This window comes from Ornithorhynchus anatinus, chromosome 3, assembly GCF_004115215.2.
Source record: "Ornithorhynchus anatinus isolate Pmale09 chromosome 3, mOrnAna1.pri.v4, whole genome shotgun sequence".
NCBI lineage: Eukaryota > Metazoa > Chordata > Mammalia > Monotremata > Ornithorhynchidae > Ornithorhynchus > Ornithorhynchus anatinus.
This window is the reverse complement of record NC_041730.1, coordinates 33814932-33837277: the sequence shown is the minus strand read 5'-3', so window position 1 is coordinate 33837277 and position 22346 is coordinate 33814932. Positions and strand designations below refer to the sequence as shown.

Sequence of the window (22346 nt, the reverse complement as noted above, 5' to 3'; positions counted from 1 at the left end):
GTATATTTTTTTAGTGTCTGTCCCCACCCTCAATTGTAAACTCCTTGAGGGCAAGGATTATGTGTCTATCTAGTATACTGCAATCTCCCAAAGGCTTAGTTCAGTGTTCTACACACAGTAAATGCTCAATAATCATTACCGATTGATTCTCCCCTGGGTTCTCCTTTCTTGGTCCTTTCCTGCCTTATCTTCATCATCCTCTTGCCTGCCTGCCTAATCAACCACTACCTAGGGAATCAGAGCAGTTGAGATTATCCCAGCAGGGCAAGCAGCAGGATATGTCAGGTCTGATGGAAAAAGCCCTGCTTGGGGAGCCAGAAGATGAAGGCTCTGGTCCCAGGCCTGCCTGCTAAGACCATGCATCGACAGTGAAAGTTTCTGGGCAAAGAACCACGTAAGAGTTCTGCAAAGTGAACAAGCCAGTGGGAATCCCAAAAGGCAAATGGGCTAGTGGAAAGTGGAGACTACAGTGGGTACCAAGGCCACCATTTGATGGGTCATGAAACTATGGCACAACATTAGAATTATCTTTGTCCATAAATGGGTCCCTTTGCCCACAAATGGCTTGTCTGCAAAAAACTTTCTGCAACCCTGATTTCCCTAGCCTCTCATTGCACTTCATGCCTCAAAGAGAAAGTGACTGGCAGGATGAGAGTGTGAATGGTTCTGGGAAAGCCACTAGCACTATAAACAATTCTTCTGCATAGAAAGTGTCAGGAAAGAAGCTCAACCATTATCATCACGACTTCAAGTGGAGCCCAGAAGGCATTCCCTTTATCTAGCTTGTGGCTTGTCACCCAGCCTTAGGTTTCCTTATTTTTTTTCTTTTCATATTAATCCCACCCAATCACCCAGTGGCAAGGAATGGGATGGGTCTCTGTTCTTTGGCATCCTTTAGTGCAATGAAAGAGATAATAGACATCTAGTATCCTGGGAAACTTATTATTTCTCTCCTGGAATGACAATGAGGGATTTAAATAGAACATTTTTAAAGCTTACTGACACCCTCCAAATGTTAATAAATCCATGATAATGATCCTGAAACCTGAAACTTTTGATTAAAAAAATGACCAATTATTTGGACATGTTTTGATTTCAATCAAAAAATCAATTTCATCAATTTCATCAGTTATTCGGGACTTTGATTAGCCAACCCCAAACTTAATTTGGTTTCATGGAGTTGATTAGTAAAATATTTTAGATCCACATGGCTGGGCAGACTTATTTTTAGTTCTATCTTAGCCTTCTTCTATATTAACCCAATGATCTTGTCTCCAAGGTCCAGGGGACTCTTAGATATGTGTCATGATTTATTAGTGAGTCGTTTGTGTGGACTTGCTGGGAAGCCTGAGAAAAACGGCCAGAGAGCAGTCCAGTTTGAAGAACATAAACCCCTTTGCTTTGCATTCCATTTTCTGCTTCTGACTTCACACCTTCAGCTCATCACATTGACTTTTAATTGAAAAATTAAGCCGCTTCCTCCGGTGTATTGGAAACTCTGGGGGCCTACATTGTTCTCCACTTTACTCATAGTTGGCATGAGGCAGGAGGGAGGGAAGGGGGGGGGAACCGACAAATATCCCTGCTTTTGTCACTGGCTATTTTCAGCTCTGCTGATAGCAGTTGTGTTACTCATGCCTCATTCAACCTCTCCCTCTGCCTTCACTCCCCTCCCTCACCCAAGGCCAGGGCTGGTGATTGCCTAGAACTATTTAAACAGGTCAGCTCATCCGATCCCACTAATTCAGCAGAGACCACCCGGGCTGGTGAGTAGAAAGGAAAAGAGACAAGATGGGGTGAAGGATGTGGGGGGAGTCGGGGAGTGGGACTGGACCAATTAGTTAAGAAGAGACCTTAGCTTATGGATATTGTGGGAAGATGGTTTTGATGTTACAATCGGTCTCAACTTGTTTTAGGCCACATGTTACATAAGGGGGCTGGAATTTCTTGTATTGATTCTACTTTGAATGTGGCTGTTCTATGGGACTCCTGTAAAGCCCCCCAAAAGTTGATGGTGTCTTGAAGGCTCTAAGGCACAGTAAGATGTGGTGGTTGGTTCAGGGAAGAAGTCTAGTTAACGTCTACATGACACTTTATTGTGGAATGGCTTCTGTTTTTTTCCCTCACCTATTTCTACCAAAACCATAAAAGTGAACTTTTGTGGAAATTAAACAATCAAAATATCATTGATAAAAGGGTGAGGCAAGCCTCCAGGAACATTTGTGCCTTTTCCAACAAAAATTACAACATTAATTAAAATCAGAACAAAACACCATATCATTATTTTATAAAGTCATGAAGAACTAAATTGAATTTATAGTAAATTGAATTTATGCAATTCACAGTGAGAGCTAATTCACAATTCTAAATTTTAGTTTCAGTATAATTTTTTTGAAATCGGTCTAAAATCCATGCATTTGAGGAATCGCTCTAAGTAACTTGTTTGGAGCTAGGAGAACTATGTGACAAAGGCTGAACTTGCATTGACCCATAGTGCTTCATGTTAGTTCCAATGGACTTTTCTCCACTCCATCCTGGTTGTCTACGCAGCCACCAGTGTGAAATCTTGGTATTTTTTTTAACACAAAAAATGATCTCCTTTAGCAGATCTTTAAAATCCAGCAAAAATTTTTTCTCAAATGAAAGAGATTATGGAGAAAGGAGAAGAAAGAGAGGAAGCATGACTTAATGGAAAGGGTCTAGGCCTGAGAGTCAGGGGGCTTGGGTTCTAATCCTAACTCTGCCGCTTACTTGCTGAATGACCTTGGGTAAGTCATTTAGCTTCTCAGTGCTTCAGTTTCCTCATCTGTACAATAGGGTTTAAACTCCTGTTCTCCCTGCTGCTTAAGCTGTAAGCTCCATGTAGAATAGGGATTGTGTCTGATTAGACTGCATTGTATCTGTCCCAACACTTAATACAGTGCTTGGCACAGAGTAAGTGCTTAGCAGTTGCCACACTTAATAGATATAGGCAGATAATTTGACTTTGTTCAGGTACTGAACTTGAAAAGAGCCAGGGAACTCAAAGCAAATTGGATTAATGTAGGTGATAATTTTCTCTTCCCCTGCTCCTGCTCTCTGCCTGGTCAATACTCTCAAATTCTAATAATAATTGGCAATGTTTGTCAAGCACCTGCTATATGTCAACCATAGCAAATACAATGTAATCAGACTGGACACAGTCCCCATCCCACATGGGACTTACAATGTGAGTAGGAGGAAGAACACACATTGAATCCCCATTTTACAGGTGATACTGAGGCACAGAGAAATTAATCAACTAATCAGTTTTACTTCCCACAGAAATGCTACTATTTTACAGGGCTTTCATTCTTGCAGAATTATGCATTAAGGAAAATATGTTTTGTAGCACTCATCTCATCTGACTCCACAACCATAGGAACATACTCATTATCTCAACCCACCCCCCCTCAAAGCCCTTCTAAAATCCCCCCAGCCCCCATTCCTGCAAGTCTTCAGCACCATAAATCAGCATCCTCTAGTTCTTATGTGTTTATTCATTTATGCCCGTCATTAGTACTTCCTATTGAACATTCACCCTTTTAAGTTTTTTTTCCAGTAGTAGCTCAACAAATACCATTGCTACTTTACCATTACTACTATTCCTACTATATGCATTATATCAGCACTTAGAACAGTGCTTGGCACATAGTAAGCACTTAACAAATACCCTCATTATTATTATTTATATGCACTGCCTCACAATTGTTACTTCAAATACGATAAACTGTATCCAGAGAAGCTTGAATTGTTGGAGCAATGTTCTGCTGTTACTTTCTAGCTGGAGAAAATACCCCTTATTAAATGCATAGGTCTTCACTCTCTCACTGCACATATGTGTCAGGGAGCTACTTTCTTTTTCTCTTGAAGTTGTCTCTTATACTCTCTGGCTTGGAATTCCTAAATTGTAAAATGAAGATGAAAAATATCTATCTCTTATAAAGTTTTGAGACTTGGAGAGACAGAAAAGTGGCTATTATAGGTTTAAATGTTATATTTTCTTTTCACTCTCACCAGACTTTTCATTCTCTTCCATACCAAATTTGAATTTAGCCAAACAGCTTAATCTTTAGACTGTGTCCAACTGGGTAGACCACTGTACCTTCAGGATGGTCTTCAGTGGACCACTGGTCACTGAGGGAAGTGAGGGGTTCTGGGCCCCCTGGTATTGAACATTTTCCTTAGTACCATGAAGATGGAAAGTTCAATGCAACAGATAAGTCCAATATATTTCATTTTGACAATAATTAGGTGTACTCAGGAAGGCTGCATTTTTTAAAAGATAGAACTAATGTTGCAATTCAAACTTTATTTGAAAAGAAAAAGAAACTAGCCAGAAGGCTGATACCCAGTACATGCTTTAGGTCAATTTTCTTTGGGTAATATCTAGAAGATTTGCATGCAAATTGACGCTTATCTAAATGAGCCCAGATCCTCAATACTTTCAGGGTTTTCCCTAGTGATATTAATGGTAGAGTCTGAATTATATTAAAAGTGAGTTGCTAAGTTCTTGCAGTAAATAATGCTGTCCAGGATTGGACTGTTATCATCCTTGACGAGTCAGGGTAAGATTTCCGAATCTGAAATATATCAGTTTTCAAAACTCATAATAATAATAATAATAATAATAATTGTGGTATTTGTTAAGTGCTTACTATGTGCCAAGCACTGTTCTAAGTGCTGGGGTAGATACAGGGTAATCAGGTTGTCCCACGTAGGGCTCACAGTGTTAATCCTCATTTTACAGATGAGGTAACTGAGTTCCAGAGAAGTTAAGTGACTTGTCCAAAGTCACACAGCTGACAAGTGACAGAGGTGGGATTAGAACCCACAACCTCTAACTCCCAAGGTCATGCTCTTGCCACTAAGCCACACTGTTTATTTCTACCCACACTCTTGGTGAATTTGAGAAATTTTGTTGCCAATTGAAATAAAGCTGTATCTTGTCAAATCTGATTTGTTACTATTTGGCAACAAGACACAGAATCTCAGATAATAAGTGTGTCTCTTATGGGTCCTTCTATGATTTTCAGAATTTGCTGAAGGACCTTGCCCGAGTTTGTTGCATATTTATGATCTATGACATGGGCTAGGTGATAGTTTGTTGGATGATCAAGTGAATCAGTATTTCTCAACAAATGCTGTTGCTTATTAAAACCCACCACCAACAATTAACTTTAGAATGAGCACTTGTTAAATTCCTGCCCAGCAGAAACTCAATTAACATGTTCTGACTTTATCCATTAACCCCAAGAGTATTTTCTATTTGTTTTAAATGAAAGATTCTAGATATTATTCAGTTATTCCATTGTTAGGAGTTTCCCCAAGAGGGAATCTTTGATCAAAGGATAACTATCTGAGAGACAGATTCTGGGTAGGGATTTTAAAATTCAAATGAGTATTTCTACTACTGATCTCTGATTTTCTAAGATGAAGAATTAATCTTCATACTGACATTAGAATGTCTGTGATTGAGAGTGTGGGTTTGTTTAAGAGTCCTCTTGTTGGCACAGAGAAGAAGGCTCCATTGGGAGAAAGGAATTTTGATTAACAGGGAGGATTTTTCCTCTCTCCACCTGACATTAACCAGACGTTCCCTGTTCTCCCACCCTAGCCCCTCCTGCCTCCCACACATTAATGCCGACCCAGGGACCTTTCCATTACTGTGCTGACATTTTGTTGCTGAGGCTACTGATAATACCAGGTGGTGGGATGGTGTCTGTGACGAGGGAGCCAAATGAGGCTTCATGACTCACTAACCTAGATCTGGTGTGACCAAGTGCTTGCCAGGCCAGCAAACAAACTGGGCTCCCATTGGTTCTTGGCCCGCAGGCATGCCCTGATTTGTTGCAGCCTTGATCTTCGAACCAACAAACCATGGAGGAAGCTGAGTGGTCTCATTTAAAAGCCAGACCCATAATACTCTCCCAACCCACATAGCTACTAAATTCTGGGGGCTAATCTCCTGGAAGCAGCATGCCCTAGTGGATAGAGCATGGACCTGGGAGTTAGAAGGATCTGGTTCCAATACCAGCTCTGCCACTTGTCTGCTGGGCAACCTAGGGCAAGTCACTTCACCTCTCTGTGCCTCAGTTACCTCATCTGTAAAATGGGGATTAAGATTGGTAGCTCCATGTGAGACATGGACTATGCTCAACCTGATTAACTTGTATCTACCCCAGTGCTTAAACAGTGCTTGACAGAGAGTAACCACTTAACAAATACCATTATTTTTATTATTAAATGTTTTGAAAGGAGCAACTATAAGGGACATTGCCTGCTTTTAGCCTCCAAATCTATATATTTGAAATTGAAGCCACCACCTGTTTTAATAGAATGTTTAGACACGCATTCCTGGTTTTTGCCACCAGCACTGATGAATGTCAGAAATGGAGAATCTCTTTGAAACAACTTATATGATATAGGATACTTAGTGTGATGGAATATTTTCCTCCCAGAGTCTTATTCTAATTTTGGAAAAGGATCTGTCCTACCAGATCTCTAGTGTGCACTCTGTTCCTAGTCACCATATCTAGGTTCCATTAACTTCCAGGTCTTGGCATTGATCTCCTTACTGGTGATCAGCAATGAGAAATTCTGCCCAGGGTTTGTTCTTTAAAAGTTCAGTAACATTAATTTCCCAAATTCCATTGTCATATCACCTGGTGGAATAAATATGATCCTTTTACATTAATTTTAAGCTAAAAAGTATATAATTCCACCTTTTTTTCCAAACTAGCTCATTATCCTTCATTATAAAAAGATGTTTCTTTGAAACATGAAAGTAGGGGAGAGAAACAACCCACAGCAAATGAATGCCTATCAAACAGGTTCCTTTAAGGGCTATATAATTTTTAAAAATATCCAAAGGGATCATAATTTATATAGAAGCAGAATCATTGAAATAGTAGTGTTTATTGAACAACCACTCATGGCATGCAGTGCACTGTACTATGAGCTTGGGAACTACAGAATAAAGAAGGGTCACATTCCTTGCCCACAAAGATCTTGCGATACAATGAGGAACACAGGCAGTCATAAAAATATATATATGACTAAAGTACTAAAAATAAATAATGGAAAGTACAATTGAATAAATATCTATATGAGTGTCGAGGATTAGTTAAGAAGTGCCAGACTTAGCTGATGGGTTTATACGCATAGGATGTTATGAAATTGTAGTTTTTTCCAAAACATCTGATAGGAAAATATTTGTTTTTTAAATAAAGAAGTTAATGATTTCATATTCCAAGACATGCTATTACCTGTAGGGTCTGCATGCATTTTTGTGTAAAAGAAATTCATCCATCTGGAGATTTTTCCTTTCTTATTCTTGTTTCGTAATGAGGGAACCATTCATCCATCAGCTACCCCTTCTTAGTTAAGAATAATTGTGTGGGCAACTGTACAATATTAAATTGCCACTGTCATTCTTTGTTTTGTCTTTGGTTTCTTAATTTTTGGGAAAAAAAGTGGAAAAAACCCTCGGTGACACAAACACATTCACAGAAATATATTCATCGGCAGTAGTTTTGTCTTTGAGCAAAGGGACAACTCTACTATCATTAGTATGATCATTAGTATGAATTTGTCAAGAACAGTTTTGAGAAGTTGACCCTCTGGGCTTAGATATAATCATTAACTATATTAAGAAAGTGTCTGGTTTTCCAGAAGGAGGAGACAGGCTTGAGTCAGAAATTCAGAGCACTCCGATAATGCTCCCATGTAAATGACAAGATGACATTCCAAACTTCCTAGAAATTGTGATTTGGAGAAGTAAAGAAAGCATAAAGACAATTCTCTCTCAGAAGATTTCATTTTTAAAAATCTTTACAGAGTATGAAAAGCTTGATTTTGTCCCACTTTCAGATTTTCGGGGTGAGGCAAGTTAGATGCATGAAAAGAAAAAATGATAAAAAAAACTCTTAGATGATTCTCCATGTTGAACATACAGAGAACATAATGTTCATGAAGGTTCCAGATATTAGGTCTGAAAGCTTCCTTCTACCAGATCTCATAATAGCAGATATTTATCTGACAAAGCACAAGGATAGAGAGACTCTGCCTATTCCTATCCAGTGGGAAGGAATTTTTGAAAATCATAGATAAAACCTAAGTGGACATTAAGCCATTTTATTACAAACTTTTCTCTGATAGAAAAGCTAAGGAAACTAGCTTATACATCTCTAAGTTTTATTTTATCTCTCACGGAAATCGGGACAGTTTTTTTCGTTAGCCTTTTTGGGAAAGCTCACATAAAAATTGATGCCACTCAGGAATGTGGTGACATTTTTGACCTTGAACAACATCATAGAGTCTGCCTGTGTTACCCCCTCCATTTCCCTTTTAAAATGGTAGTTTAATGTTTTCAATTGATTCACTTCTGGAGATGTCTAGAAGTTCAATATTAATTTTGTGTTTCTTCAGGTTGCTCTTTGAACTGACTGAGACACTGCAAGATGCCAAACTGGGGTGGAGGAGCAAAATGTGGGGCTTGTGAAAAGACAGTCTACCATGCGGAGGAAATCCAGTGCAATGGAAGGAGTTTCCACAAGACCTGCTTCCACTGCAGTGAGTGTGCTCCACATCGAGATCTCTCAGTATTAGGGTATCAGTATTCGTGTGGTCACACAACTGATGGGACAGCCTTTAAAAGATCACCCTCTGTCATGGGTTAGAAAAGTGTTCTTGTTCAGGGCAGAAGAACTGATGCCATATATTCTGTTGTAGTCTCACCAGGGGCTCAGATATCACGGGCCTGGGAGTCAGAAGGATCTGGGTTCTAATCCCAACTCAGACACTTGTCTGCCGGGTAACCTTCAGCAAGTCACTTCACTTCTCTGGGCCTTACCTATCTCAGCTGTAAAATGGGGATTAAGACTGTGAGCCCCATGTGGGACAGGGACATTGCCCAACCTAATTAGACTGTATCTACCCCAGTGCTTAGAACAGTGCTTGACACATAGTAAGTGCTTAACAAATACCATCATCATTATTATTATTATCTTCCATAATCCTGGTCACCTTTACTGTGGCTACCTCTTTGAACTCTGCCTGGAAATGTGGGAGGGAAAGAGGGAATTTGTTTGGTCATTCAATGCCATTTTTCAGAATGCTCGAGTACAACCAGGTCATTACAAAGTGCCCCAGTTTGAGTCGGTCCAGGGGCAAGACCATTCATTGCTCTGGGAATCAGGAGACCTGTATCTTAATCCTTGATTAGCCTGTAGCTGGAAAGCGTGGGAAAAGATCACGTATACATTCTGTAATATGCTGCAGCCTTGCTTGCCTTGCTATTATACTCCATGCCCTAAAAGGACCATAACTAGCAGGAAATGTGATTGGATCGATTTCAATGTCTTTTTCACTAAAAGAAACAACTCATAAGTAGAGGATAAAATGTTTCCTCTATTTAGTACATCCTAGTTGAAACAGTGCCCTATTCCTCTTGACAAGAGTGACATTCCTCAATCTCCCTCAAACTACATGATGGATTGAGAAAGAAAATGTTCTCCTTTGCTTAATTACAGGTTGTCATACCCAGGTTTAGGTGCCTTGACTCATGCAAATGCCTAAATTGAAAGGTGTGGGCGTTCTAGATCTACCAGTGGAGTTACAGTCCTAAGCCACCTTTAAATCAGCAGTAGACAAAGGTCACTTCCTTGCTGGAAACTGTCAGATCATGTCTAATTTTCCTCTTAGTGACAACCTTGGTTTTCTGATCATTAGCCAGGGCCTGACATGACATTCACAAAGAGAGTGATTTGAAACACTTGAAAATACACCAGATCTGTTTGGAACCAAACAGAAACACTCTTGATCTTAGGCTGAAAAGACCTGCCAATTGAGAATATTTGGTGAAATATATGGCCTTTCCTTGGAATGATCCTGTCCCGAGATACAAGACCTGAGAGTGCTTACAAAGTGTTTCCTGTTGAATATTTTAATGAGCCTCCGGGTGTACAGAAATGTCTTGACCATACTGGGAGTAGGCAGCTTTGTTAGAAAGGGAATTAGAAGAATATTTGCATTTCCATTTATACCGTGGGTTGTGCAGAATCCAAAGACTGGTCTCCTCCTACTTGCTTTTTTTTGCTTTGAAAATTCCAAAGATCAATATTTCTGATTTCTTCTCTGTCCTGAAGAGCATCAGCTCTAAGGACATCATCTGGAATGTGCATTGGTGGTCATGATCATTCAAAAAAAAATATGTAAAAGTTAGGGTTTTTTAATGGTATTTGTTAAGTACTTACATGTGTCAGGTACTGTACTAAACACCGGGGTAAATACAAGTCAGTTAGGTTAGGCTTAAAAGGTAGTTTGTAGTTCTCAATGTAATCAATCGAAATAGAGCAGTTTCACAAGACATAAGACCTCAGAAAACAAATGCATATTAAACTGAATCATTACTGATGAATCAACACAGATAAATTACTTATTTCCTTGTGCTGTCAGCCTCTAAAAATTAAACAAGCAAAAGCCCTTCCCTTTAAAAGCCAGTTAAGATGTTCCCAGTAGATGATCCATTAATTCAAGCAAGTCTGCTTGAAATTTGAGATCCCACTAATGACATAGTTCCCTGGATTTACTGTGGCTTATTGGGGTGTCATGCTACACCAGTATTCATGTGCTACTTAATTGCTTTTGAAGGTGGACAGCCAACAAAAGTAGGAGAAGCCAAAATCTACAAATTTGTCCAGACTCAATAATGAAATGAAATTAGCCTCTTTAGTGGGGATTAGTATTTTACCCACTTTGCTTTCTCCTCTGGTAGATTTTATTTAAGACAGTGTTGGGCTGGAGATTTGGCAAATGTCCAGGTTTACTATCTGTAAACCTGAAGCGCCTTAGTTAGCCATGCCTTGGGAGCTCTTGCTGCTAGCAGATGACAGGTCTCGGAGCTATTTCAACCACAGCACTTCAAGGGCTTCTGCTCCATCTGTTCCAGCAAATAGCTACTCCATCCTTACACAGCCAGAAATAGAAACATTTTATCTACTGCTGTAGTTTCCATTATCCCCTACCTCCCACAGTAAACATAATTATCATTTCAGAGTAGGGAAAAAATTGTGGCCCTCTGTGATCAGATTCACAAATCTCAGAGTTTCCCCAGTGTTAACTTTTAAAGAGTCACCTTTGGATCCTTCACTTCAAATGCCATTCAGTAGCTCCCGATAGGTCACAGTGAAGTTCACAGACACATTCCTCTTTGCTTTCAACTAGTGATGCCATCAGCATACTAAACTGTGAGCTCTTTGTTTTTAGTTAAAACTCCACAGCTCGTGTCCTTGTCAATTTACTGCTGATTTGTAATCTACTCTCCTGTTGCTATAAATGAAAACTTGGAGCTGAGAGACTTCATTTTGTTTCAGTGTGTTTTGTGCTCTCCCATCTTGTATGAAAGACCTCTCTCAGTGTTCATTAGCTGGACAAGCTCTCAAGTAAAATGGTGAGAACATGTTCAAGTTCAGAGATTTAGGAGAGGAATTGGTTTCACCACGTTCACTGCAGCTTTGAAACCCTCGTCAGCCTCTAGAAAGCCTATATACCAAATACCAGTCACAAGGGTTCTACTGCCAGAGGATGTACTGAATTAGGTGGAATTCAAAGGCATGTTGTCAACAAAATTATCTCCAGCCATTTTCCTAGGCCCGGCAGGGATGCAGTTCAGATAAGATAAATGAGATAGTATAAAGTTACCTTATATCTTGTGGTCCGAATATCCATCATGACCTAAGAAACTTAAGCCTAAGAGGGGGCAGGGTTTCATATGTCCACTATCTCACAATGCTGGGGACTTCCATCTTGGAAGGGCTCCCCTGAGGCTCATCAGTTAGAATCACATGGTGATATTTTTTGCAGGACCAGCCATCTTTGAGGATGCCCCTCCTGTCTCATAATAGATATAGGACCTGGTTTTTGAAGATAAGAAACAAGGCATGTTTTAATGACATTATCTGGCATTGCATTTCTTCTCAGCACTCAGTTGGTCAAATTTCACCCATAAACTGGTGGCATACAATAGCATTTTCTGGTCACATTTCAAGAAAGCTTTCAAGAGAAATGAAAATTAAGAATAAAGCAACTAAAGCATTATTCAGAAGGACTTCAAGAAGATACTTAAAATCAGATCATTGCCATCAACCATTCCATTTGATACTGAAAAAGGATTAAGGAGTTCAAATATATTTAAGGAGGTTTCCTTTCTTCTTCCTGTTTCCTTTGGGAAAATAAATGCCAGCCAACTGCTGGTGTTTTCTAGAAACTGATGGGAGGTCAACTCTGCACCTGTTTTGGTCTATAGGTTGCTCTATTCTGACAGAGATGGACATGCTAATATTTACTTTCTTCTTACAGTGGCCTGCAGAAAGGCTTTGGATAGCACCACAGTAGCAGCTCATGAATCTGAGATCTACTGCAAAGTCTGTTATGGGAGGAGATATGGTCCTAAAGGAATTGGTTATGGACAAGGTGCAGGTTGCCTCAGTACGGATACTGGAGAACATCTTGGCCTACAATTTCAACAGTGAGTTAAATCACTTATCCTCTCTTTCTTTGTCTGCTAGCATATTCTCCAATTATCAGGATACATTATTTGGTTTCCACGGCAACAACTTCTGTAAGTGATAGAATGGTCTCTATCTGTTAGCCTTCTACAATAGGAATAGTCCATTTTACCAAGTTTGTAACAGTCTTCATTCGCTCCAAATGCTCTTCCTTAATGATGTGCTGTCCTAATGAGCAATTAGTCTTTGCCATAGAGCTCTTGGCTTGCATGTTAACCCAGACCTAGAAATTAACGGATGTAAATTGTTCTCATGGTGTGAACATTTCCCAGGGCTCCTTTCCCCCCCATTTTAGATATTAAACTTAGACATTAAAAGGCTCTGGTCATTATTGATTTCTGACTCTTTTTCTCTAAGGGAAAAGATCTCATCCCTATTTCTTTTCCTAAGTCAGAATACTAATAGCATATCACCCATGAGGCTGTAGCTGGGGCGATGCTGTGTGTCTAGAGAGCAAAATACAAACAATTTGCTTCATAGTCCCACTTGCAGAGTTTGGAGGTAATGCCTCCCATGTATATTTCCAGCAATAAAATTCAGATTTTGCTGTACTATTATTGATCAGTATATTTATTGAACACACCATATGCTTTATCTCTGAGAAATCTCAAGTCCAAAGCCTTAGTCCAGTGCTCTGCACCACAGAAAGCACTCAGTAAATACCACTAATTGTTTGATCATAATCTTGGTGGACTCACATCGAGGAATACCCAGAAACATCCTTTATGGTGAAAATCACCTCCCCTTGATACAGTCTAGATCATCTTTAGATAATCAATCAATCAATCATTTACTGAGTTCTTACTACACGTAGAGCACTGTACTAAGTGCTTGGGGGAGTACAATATAACAGAGTTGGTAGACATGTTCCCTGCCCACAAGGAATTTACAGTGAGGAGGGCCTTTTAGTCTCTCAAGACTAAAAAAAATGGACCAATGAGAGCTCATGGGATTTTTAAAAAAAACCTCTCAGTTGTCATTATTAGAGAAGCAGCCCAGGCTAGTGGATAGAGCATGGACCTTGGAGTCAGAAGGACCCGGGTTCTAATCCCAGGTCTGCCATGTGACCTTGGCTAAGTCACCTCACTTTTCTGTGCCTCAGTTACCTCATCTGTAAAATGGGGATGAAGACTGTGAACCCCATGTGGAATAGGGACTGCGTCCAACCTGATTAGCTTGTCTCTACTCCAACATTTAGAATAGTGCTTGACACATATAAAGCACCTAATAAATACCATCATTATTATTATAGTCATTATTAAGTCCCAGCATAGAAACAGCATTAGAGCACAGGCCTGGCGTCAGAAGGCCCTGGATTCTAATACTGGTCCACCACATATCTGCTGAGTGACTTAGGGCATGCTAAGAAAAGTCCAGGGAGAACGTGGAAGAGGCAGACCACAAGCTAGATGCATAGAAACCATAACGACAACAGAAAAACCACTAGCAGAGTTACAGATTATGGCAAAAGACAGGACGCTCTGGGGAAAGTATGTTTATAAAGCCGCTATGAATCAGAATTGACTTGATGGCATTTGATAAAAAATAATAAGTCCCAGCAGGAGTCTCTCCTTGGAGCATGCGGAAGGAGCAGAAAGCCAGGGATGAGGGGAAGAAAGGAAGTGTAACACTGATTATATTTTTCAAAGAAGGTTGTGCTTTGACAGACTCTGACCACCTGCTGCATTGTCCCTAATAGAAGGGCATCATTGCCTTGTGGATCACTTCCTAATTTCACTCCAGGAGGCAGTGAGTTATGTTACAAGCTAACACTTTTATACTGTAAACACAGACCAGGCTCCTTTAAAGCACAGGGAACCAGAACCTGATGAAATGACTTGAATTTCAGAAAATGAACCAAGGAGGTGTTTCCTGAAATGAAAAATTAGTTGAGAGTTTAGTGCCTACTCGGTCAAAAACAGTCATTTGATTTGAGCGAGAAGGTTAATCTCTATGGACATCAGTTTTCCCATCTCTAAAATGGTAATAATAGTATCAGCCTTCTTCTCTTGCTCAGCATGAGAAGTAGCTTTTCAAAGGAAAACTGAATTCCAGGGGGTAAATGAAAAATTAGCCCTCAGATAGGTTGGCAAAAGCTTTGGAGAGGAGCATTTAATTATAGATTACTAGATAATTGGAGAACTTTGATACAATTGGCAAAAGAAGTGGGATGTTAAAAATTAGAACATTAAAGTATAAGAAAAGATTTTTAATTTAAGAAAATGAGAATGAAAGCTGCAAACAATAAATGCACTGGGGTCTCCTGAGAAAGAAATGGAATATTTCAGCAGAAAAATGATTTAGTAAAAAGAATGATTCAGAAAATTTGCAGCACAAATGAAAGCTTACGTCTTGGGAAAATTAGGCTGCTGTTTAATGTACCAAAAGAGAATGAAAAGGTGAATGAATAGAATATGTGTGGTAAATTTAAATTAGCTGTAACTATGTAAGAGCTTTTGTCTATTTTCCATAGTTAAAAGTGTTTGGTGTCATGAATTTATCATTAAACCTTTAATAATAAAACAAAGACTTGAGAGAGAAGAACGGTAGTAAAGAAGCTTGTATTTTTTTATATTTTTTTAAATATCTGCTATTTTGTGTTTTTTTAGGTCCCCAAAGCCTGCTCGCACAACTACCAACAACCCTTCCAAATTCACTCCGAAGTTTGGAGAGGTGGAAAAGTGCCCTCGGTGTGGCAAATCAGTATACGCTGCTGAGAGAATCATGGGAGGAGGCAAAGTAAGGGATCAATTCAAAGAGTATTCCTTTGTTGGAGAGGACCAGTCATAAGCATTTTAAAATCAGGCTCTAAAAACTGAGATCCATTAAGAGAGGAAAAGAGATAATGTTTTCAGTGTGCATCATGGTCACTTTCATTCAAGTTATCCTTTGAGGAAAAAACGTTGATGTATCCCAAATGTGCATTGCCTACAGCCACAATGCTGAGATAGTTTTAAAAATCTAGAATTGTCCTAATAGGATAGAATTGCTCTGTAAGCAGCAGCGCCAACATCTGGCACATCTCTCAGTATCTCAGCTCTGGAACATTTTTATGGAGGGAAAATGAAGAAAGGCTTTGGGAAATGTCCTTCCAGGATCTGGGATTTCTATTTGGGAGTAACCCTTCATATGGTTGAGAACCCAAAGAATTGTTTCCACCTTGATGCGTCTTATTTGGTGCTTTATAGCTAATTAATGTTATTAATCCTTCTGTAATTTTGGAAAGTGTATCTCCCAAATCTCAGAGTTAATTACAAATATTTGCTCTTCTGAAGACTAATCAGACACCCCGTGCAAACAACGCAACCAGGATAGGGCTGTCAGGGCTATAATTTCAGTAGCTCAGTCAGTGTGTTCCACAATAGATTCCTGCCTTAAAGAGACACAGTTATGCTTAAAATGGAAAGCATGTAGGCTGATTTGTCGTTTAGCACAAAGGCATCATCACTGACAAACAACATGATTAGATTAGTCCTAGCAGTAGAAATGAAATTGCCCAGCAGCCTTAACAACATGACATGAGAAAGAGCATGACATAGTAGTTAGAGCATGGGCCTGGAAGTCAGAAAGTCATGGGTTCTAAAGCTGGTTTCACCACTTGTCTGCTGTGTGACCTTGGGCAAATCACTTAACTTCTCTATGCCTATTACCTCATCTATAAAATGGGGATTGAAACTGTGAGTCCCACGAGGGACAGGGACTATGTCCAACCTGATTTGCTTGCATCCAACCCAGCGCTTAGTACAGTGCCTGGCACATGGTAAGCACTTAACAAATACCATAATTATTATTTCCCAGGAATGTTTTGATCAGATACTTGAAATGAGCCTTAGGTGTTAAAATGCTTCATCACTCACACAAGCCAGTAGCCATGGCTTTTAGTAAGAAGCTTTTGTCTGGTTAGCATCTGGTAATGTTCACTCTGGATTCCCATTTTTCCCTCAGCCTTGGCACAAAACCTGTTTCCGCTGTGCCATTTGTGGAAAGAGTTTAGAATCTACAAATGTTACGGACAAAGATGGGGAATTATACTGTAAAGGTGAGTGTCGTCCTTACCTGCTTATGGTAATGCTCAGTGCTTCTTGCAAAGAAAGGTCTACCTAGATTTGTGTCACTTAAGATTTACACATAATCCCCCAAGACTATGAGAGTTGGCCTTGGAACAGGGACTTTATCCTACTTAATTTTCATCTAATTAACCCAGGGCTTAGTAGTGCTTGAGACATAGTAAGGCTTAAGAAATTTCACAATTATTAATACTCTTTATGTTGTGTCCAAGTCAAGCCAAGATAGTGACTTGATTTGCCTGTGGAGCTCAAGGAAAATATAGAACTGAGGCATTATCTTACTGATTTAGTCCATAGACAGTCTAAGATGGATTCAAACCAAAAAAATCAATTGTTTTACAGCTTCGATTACTGTCTATAGGGAGTAGATCAATTCCATAATTGTTTAACCCCCTCACTTCCCTTGGCCAAGGCAAAGTAGACCAGCCCATGTTTCCTCATCTGAAAGATGTCACATATTTCCTTTCACTGAATATTCCCAATTTCAGATTGCCATTTTATTCTCCTGCAATAGATGAACCACCATAATTTGACTTTTTTGTATCTATCTTCTCAGTAGTTTTAAGAGCCTTCACTCTGGGTTGGCTCCACTTTCTCTACTGCTTTACCTTTATCAAGCAATATTAACTTAAGCAATACTTAGCACAAGGACTATCTGCAGTGCCTGTAGTTATTGTGATTGCAGGATTTAGGGAAGCACGAAAATAGCTTTTATGGTTATTCTTCATAGTAGTTATTGACATGCAAATTATTTTTTCTTGTAATGCGATAGCAATTCTAGAATAGGTACCACACATAACTCTCCTTATTCTAGAAGGTACAGTTGTGGGGCAAGATCACTCATCTTCCACTGGGATTAAACTCTCCCAACCTCAAAATCCTTCCTCTTTCTTACTTGACTCCTTCTTGGATGCAGGATTCTTAAGCCACTCCTAAGAGACAGCTGTTGAAGTACAAGAGATCCCGAAAATCAAACCTTAGCTTGTGCTAGTGGTGGGTAATCAAAGCTGCAATTCCAAGTGCTATGGCAGTTCTTTTCTTCACAGGGGAAAGGAATTTAATATCAGACTAAAGTATAGGCTGAGTTGGTGGCTCGCCTTTTGTAGTGGTGTAATAGTATTTCAACATGCCAGTGTCTAAAACCTAAAACAAATATCTTTCCTCAATCATTTAAATCCTAGAGTCAAGTATTTAGAGCTTTATCATGATTTTCTTTAATCAAGTTGCAGTATTTTGATGAATCAAATTAGTGACCACTTAAGCTTCTTGTGGGTAGAGAACATGTCTACCAATTCTGTTTTAGTGTTCTCTCCCAAGTGCTTAGTATTCATTCATTCAATCAATTGTACATATTGTGCACTTACTGTGTGTGGAGCACTGTACTAAGCGCTTGGGAGAGTACAATACAACAATAAACAGACACATTCCCTGCCCACAACAAGCTTACAATCTAGAGGATGAGATAGACAATATAAGTACAGGTGTTTTGCATACAGTAAACCACTGATTGAGGACAAACCTTTGTGGTTTAATCCAAGCTCCAAACCTAGATTCATTGATATGTGTATTTGTGGTGATGACAGTCCTCTGGAGTGTCTCCTCAGCCCCTTTGCCCTGGCCCCCTCTCAAACTGACTGCAAAATTCAGTCTTGTTCCAGGATGCATATGGAAAACAAACCCTCCAAGAATGTTTAATATTCCTGTACAGCCAACTCATACTCTCCTCAGTCCTAAGATTCTCTGGCAAGATCTTGGTTTTCTGTTCCCACTCCTGCTATCTGCTGCGATATACCCAATAACATCCTGGAAGGCTGCTGTGGTCTGAAAGTGACTGATAAATACCAACAAAAATTAAAGAAATAGCGAAAGGATCCCTGTGGTTGGTTTTCAATGCAGCATTCTAAAGCCTTGGTCCCAGGCCTGCTAAAATTGGTAAAAATGGGTTTTATAGATTAAAATTTAACACTGAGAGAGATCCAAAATAACAGGCTGGGTCAATGTCCAATTTATCCATTATTATCAGAACAGCTAAGATCCAGTTTATTTTCAGTCATGTTTCAGAGTAGAAAATTACTATAAAACAAGATGCTGTAAAAGCCATGAGACATACCTTGTGCTATGTTCCAAGTTGCCTCTTTTCTGAAGATAAAGGGAGATGAGAGCAATCAGAGCACCTAACCACACATGCACAACTGCCCTTGACACACACCTTTCCTTGCCCACCCACACCCTAAACACAGCTTCAACAACAGCAACGGTATCCTGACTTTTGAAAAACTCGTAGACTTTTGAAGAATTACAATGAAACAGCCTGGCCTAGAGGAAAGAGCATGGGCCTGGGAGTCAAAGGACCTGGCTTTTAATCCCAACTCTTCATATTGCTTGCTCTGTGACCTTGGACAAGTTACTTAACTTCTCTGTGCTTCAGTTTCCTCAACTATTAAATGGCAATTAAACACTTATTCTCCCTCCCAATTAGACTGAGTCCCATGTGAGACAGGGACTGTGTTCAAACATTAACTTGTATCTAGTCCAGTGCTCAGTACAGTGCTTGACACATAGCAAGTAGTTAGTAAATATAATAATTCTAATAATACCAGTGAGAACAAGTTCATCATTCCTGTTGTAAAGACAGTTGTGTTCAGTTTTATTCCCCCTAAAAAGAGAGCCTTCTGGTTACAGCATTCAGACATTTTCCGTTTGCATTTGAATAATAATGATGGTATTTGATGACAAATACATATTTATGGAACTATCTAGGCTCACCAGAGATAAATGTTTTATAACAAAATAGGTGAAAGAGATTGCTGAATTGACAGGATGGTATCAACACTATTAAAATGAACGATTGCTAATTTTATTCCATTCTGTTTGTCTTCTCCCTTCTTTTTCACAGTTTGCTATGCAAAAAATTTTGGCCCCACAGGAATTGGCTTTGGTGGGCTTACGCAACAGGTGGAAAAGAAAGAGTGAAATATCTTGGATTAAGCACATCTTCTGTCTTTGTAACTTCATAAAATATTCACCACGTTAACACAGCACTGGTAGAAACCCTTTATAAACTATCCTCCTCATTCGACCTCAACTGTTTCTACTCAGAAGTGATCAGAGTTCTTAGGGATGACATATCAACTACTGAAGGAAACTGATGAAAATGTGTTCCATATCAAATACAATTTAACATTTGTGATACTCTGCAAACAATAAATGTATTCATGGTACCAGCGTATGGCTGACAGCTCAGTTCTTAACATGATTTTTCTGATTATGGGAAAGAGATATAGTTTTACAAGACAATAGCAAGCTACATTTTTCATAGATAAAAGCTCTGCATAGGGTGATTTTGAGGTTCCAAACCCTCCCAATCCAAACCAACTCATTGAAAAACTTGGAGCTTTGCCAACAAAACCCCAAACTTTATCAGTAGAACTGGCACGCTTTAAATGACTTTTAGGGGTTGTAGCTCAGACTAGGACAGTATCTTTCTACAAGTCTACCCATGGGGCAAAATTTATATGAATTATGGCAAAAAGGTCTCATTGTAAAGTGACCATCTCTTCCTATTCCAGCTCCAGATGTTTATGAAACCCAACCCGAGAACAGCAAGAACACTCTAACTCCAATAATAACAGGAAGAGTTGATCAGGGGTCAGTCTTTGGACATTTCTACATTTCAGACTCAACTGCTAATAAACTGCCACCGCTTTCCTGATATTTTGAATGCTGTATAGAGCTCAATTCCAGGCAATTTAGAGTGGACAGGAAGGAAAGGTGCCATCCCATTTCATTACATAGTATAAAGGTCTGTGAGGACACCCAGAGAGTCTGGCCCATTGGGATAGTGCCTCTCCTGTGCTCACAGCTTTTCTGTTGTACAGAGTCAGGGCAGCATGTGGTTACTGTACCAACTATTGAATTCATAGCAGGTGAGAAGCAGCATGGCCTAGTGGATAGAGCATGGGCCTGAGTCAAAATGAACTGGATTCTTATCCTGCATCCACCACTCATCTGCTGATTGACCTTGAGCAAATCACTTATTTTATCTGTGCCTCAGTTACCTATCTGTAAAATGGGGATTAAGACTGTGAGCTCTATGTGGGACATGGACTGTGCCCAATATGATTAGCTTACATCTCTATCCCTGTGCTCAGTGCAGTGGCTGGCACATAAGTGCTTAACAAATATAATTTTTAAAAAGCAATTGTCAAATTGGCTGGCCAGGCTACCTTAATCTGAACATATCTGGATTTTTGCAGATTAATTTTCCATCTTTCTTGAAGCTGAATCCTTCCTCTTCTCACGGCTGAATTCTCCTTATGCCAGTAATATAATTGCTAAATAATCTGGTTCTGAACTAGTAACAGTGATGGGATCATTCTAGAGCTTAACTGACTCGTAACTACTGTGAAAACTAATGCAGATTTTGATACTTAAATAATTTATTTACCAAATAAGGTCTACAGAGTTATGAAATGTTGTTGGGATAAATGGTAAAAAAATAAATCAGGAATACAACTTTATACATTCATATTTCAAGAAATCCCAAATAAATGAAACCAGATATACAGACGATACAGAATCTATAGACTCTAAAGCACACATTCACCCCTGCCCTACCAACACAGATTGAACACTCTCTTTGCGCATATACATTTATGCATCATAAAATTATATAAATATGAGAAACCTGTCTTATGGCTTGGTGTTCATAAGAAGTCTGATAGGCCTTTAGGAGCTCCCAGATGATGATTTGCTGGGACTGGGCCATTTGTGGAGGTAAATAGCACATGTTCCATCCTGCCTCTCTCTCCAGTAAGTCCCTTCCCAAGCCATTCTCCCAGGGAAGAAGGCTGTGGTGAAAATGTTAGCCATAAAGGCTACTATTGTGACGACAGAGACAAGAAAGACCAAATCAGAAGAGAAGGAAGGTTCTGTCTGTGATTCTCCATGTCATCAATCTGGTATTTATTAAGTGTTTATCATGTGAAGAGCATTATACTAAGCTTTTGAGCGAGTACAAGGGACTTGGCAGACATGATCCCTGCTCTCAAGGAATTTACAGTCTAGTTAGCCCCTTATCTTTCTTCTACATGTGTTTTCTCTTTCCCACAATATATGTCTGATGTGTGCCTACAGGTGAGACATCCATGTAAAGCCTTAGAGTTTTCTAGAAAATACTTAGGCAAGTCATTTTAAAGATATGTAAAGCATTTTTAAAAATGAATATTTTTTGTCACACTTTAGTTTTGAAATGGCTTACTTAAAAATGGCTGTTTTGAAATAAAGAAAGAGAACTTGTTCCGAAATCGCTCATCACTACATTTGTTTGGCACTGAAGGAGTTCATCGATCTCCTTTACCCTTTATGTAGGCTTTCATATCCACTTTTGAGACTGGATACCCAAGAGTGTCCCCAGGCCCTAAGTATTTTAAGCTCTGCTCTGCTGAGGTGGGGTTCATGCTAACGTGCTCTGAAATTATTCGTACCATCCCATGAATCTTAAGTTTAAAACTCACAATGGTAAAACTCCCAGGGTTCAGCTAGCCAGGCTTGCTCCCTAAGGGCTGGTTACCATGGCTTGGAGAAATAACAAAATGATCATTAGCCCCTTTGATAGTGATCTCTCCTAATTTATGGGTTCTGCACACAGGCTAAGAACAGGACAAGGACTTAAATACACAGTAATTGTACA

At 39.4% G+C, this 22346-nt stretch overlaps 1 protein-coding gene and 1 non-coding gene across 2 annotated transcripts; both read left to right on the top strand.

Annotated features, from left to right (window-relative positions):
* The first annotated feature begins 1673 nt into the window (after positions 1–1673).
* CSRP3 (cysteine and glycine rich protein 3) lies at positions 1674–21960 on the top strand. Its single transcript, XM_039911448.1, has 6 exons — positions 1674–1766; positions 8449–8592; positions 12379–12547; positions 15197–15326; positions 16533–16626; positions 19551–21960. The coding sequence occupies exons 2-6, from the start codon at positions 8481–8483 to the stop codon at positions 19625–19627; spliced, it is 582 nt and encodes a 193-aa protein (XP_039767382.1). The 5' UTR covers positions 1674–1766; positions 8449–8480; the 3' UTR covers positions 19628–21960.
* On the top strand, positions 16548–16610 carry MIR7434 (microRNA mir-7434). Its single transcript, NR_127424.1, has one exon. It is a non-coding gene; the product is annotated as a microRNA mir-7434 (primary transcript).
* Positions 21961–22346: the final 386 nt, after the last annotated feature.

Coding starts and splice junctions, on each gene's coding strand:
- CSRP3 (XM_039911448.1), top strand. CDS start 8,481: ATGCCAAACTGGGGTGGAGGAGCAAAATGTGGGGCTTGTGAAAAGACA. Junction 8,593..12,378: donor CAAGACCTGCTTCCACTGCA/GTGAGTGTGCTC, acceptor TTCTTCTTACAG/TGGCCTGCAGAAAGGCTTTG. Junction 12,548..15,196: donor CTTGGCCTACAATTTCAACA/GTGAGTTAAATC, acceptor GTGTTTTTTTAG/GTCCCCAAAGCCTGCTCGCA.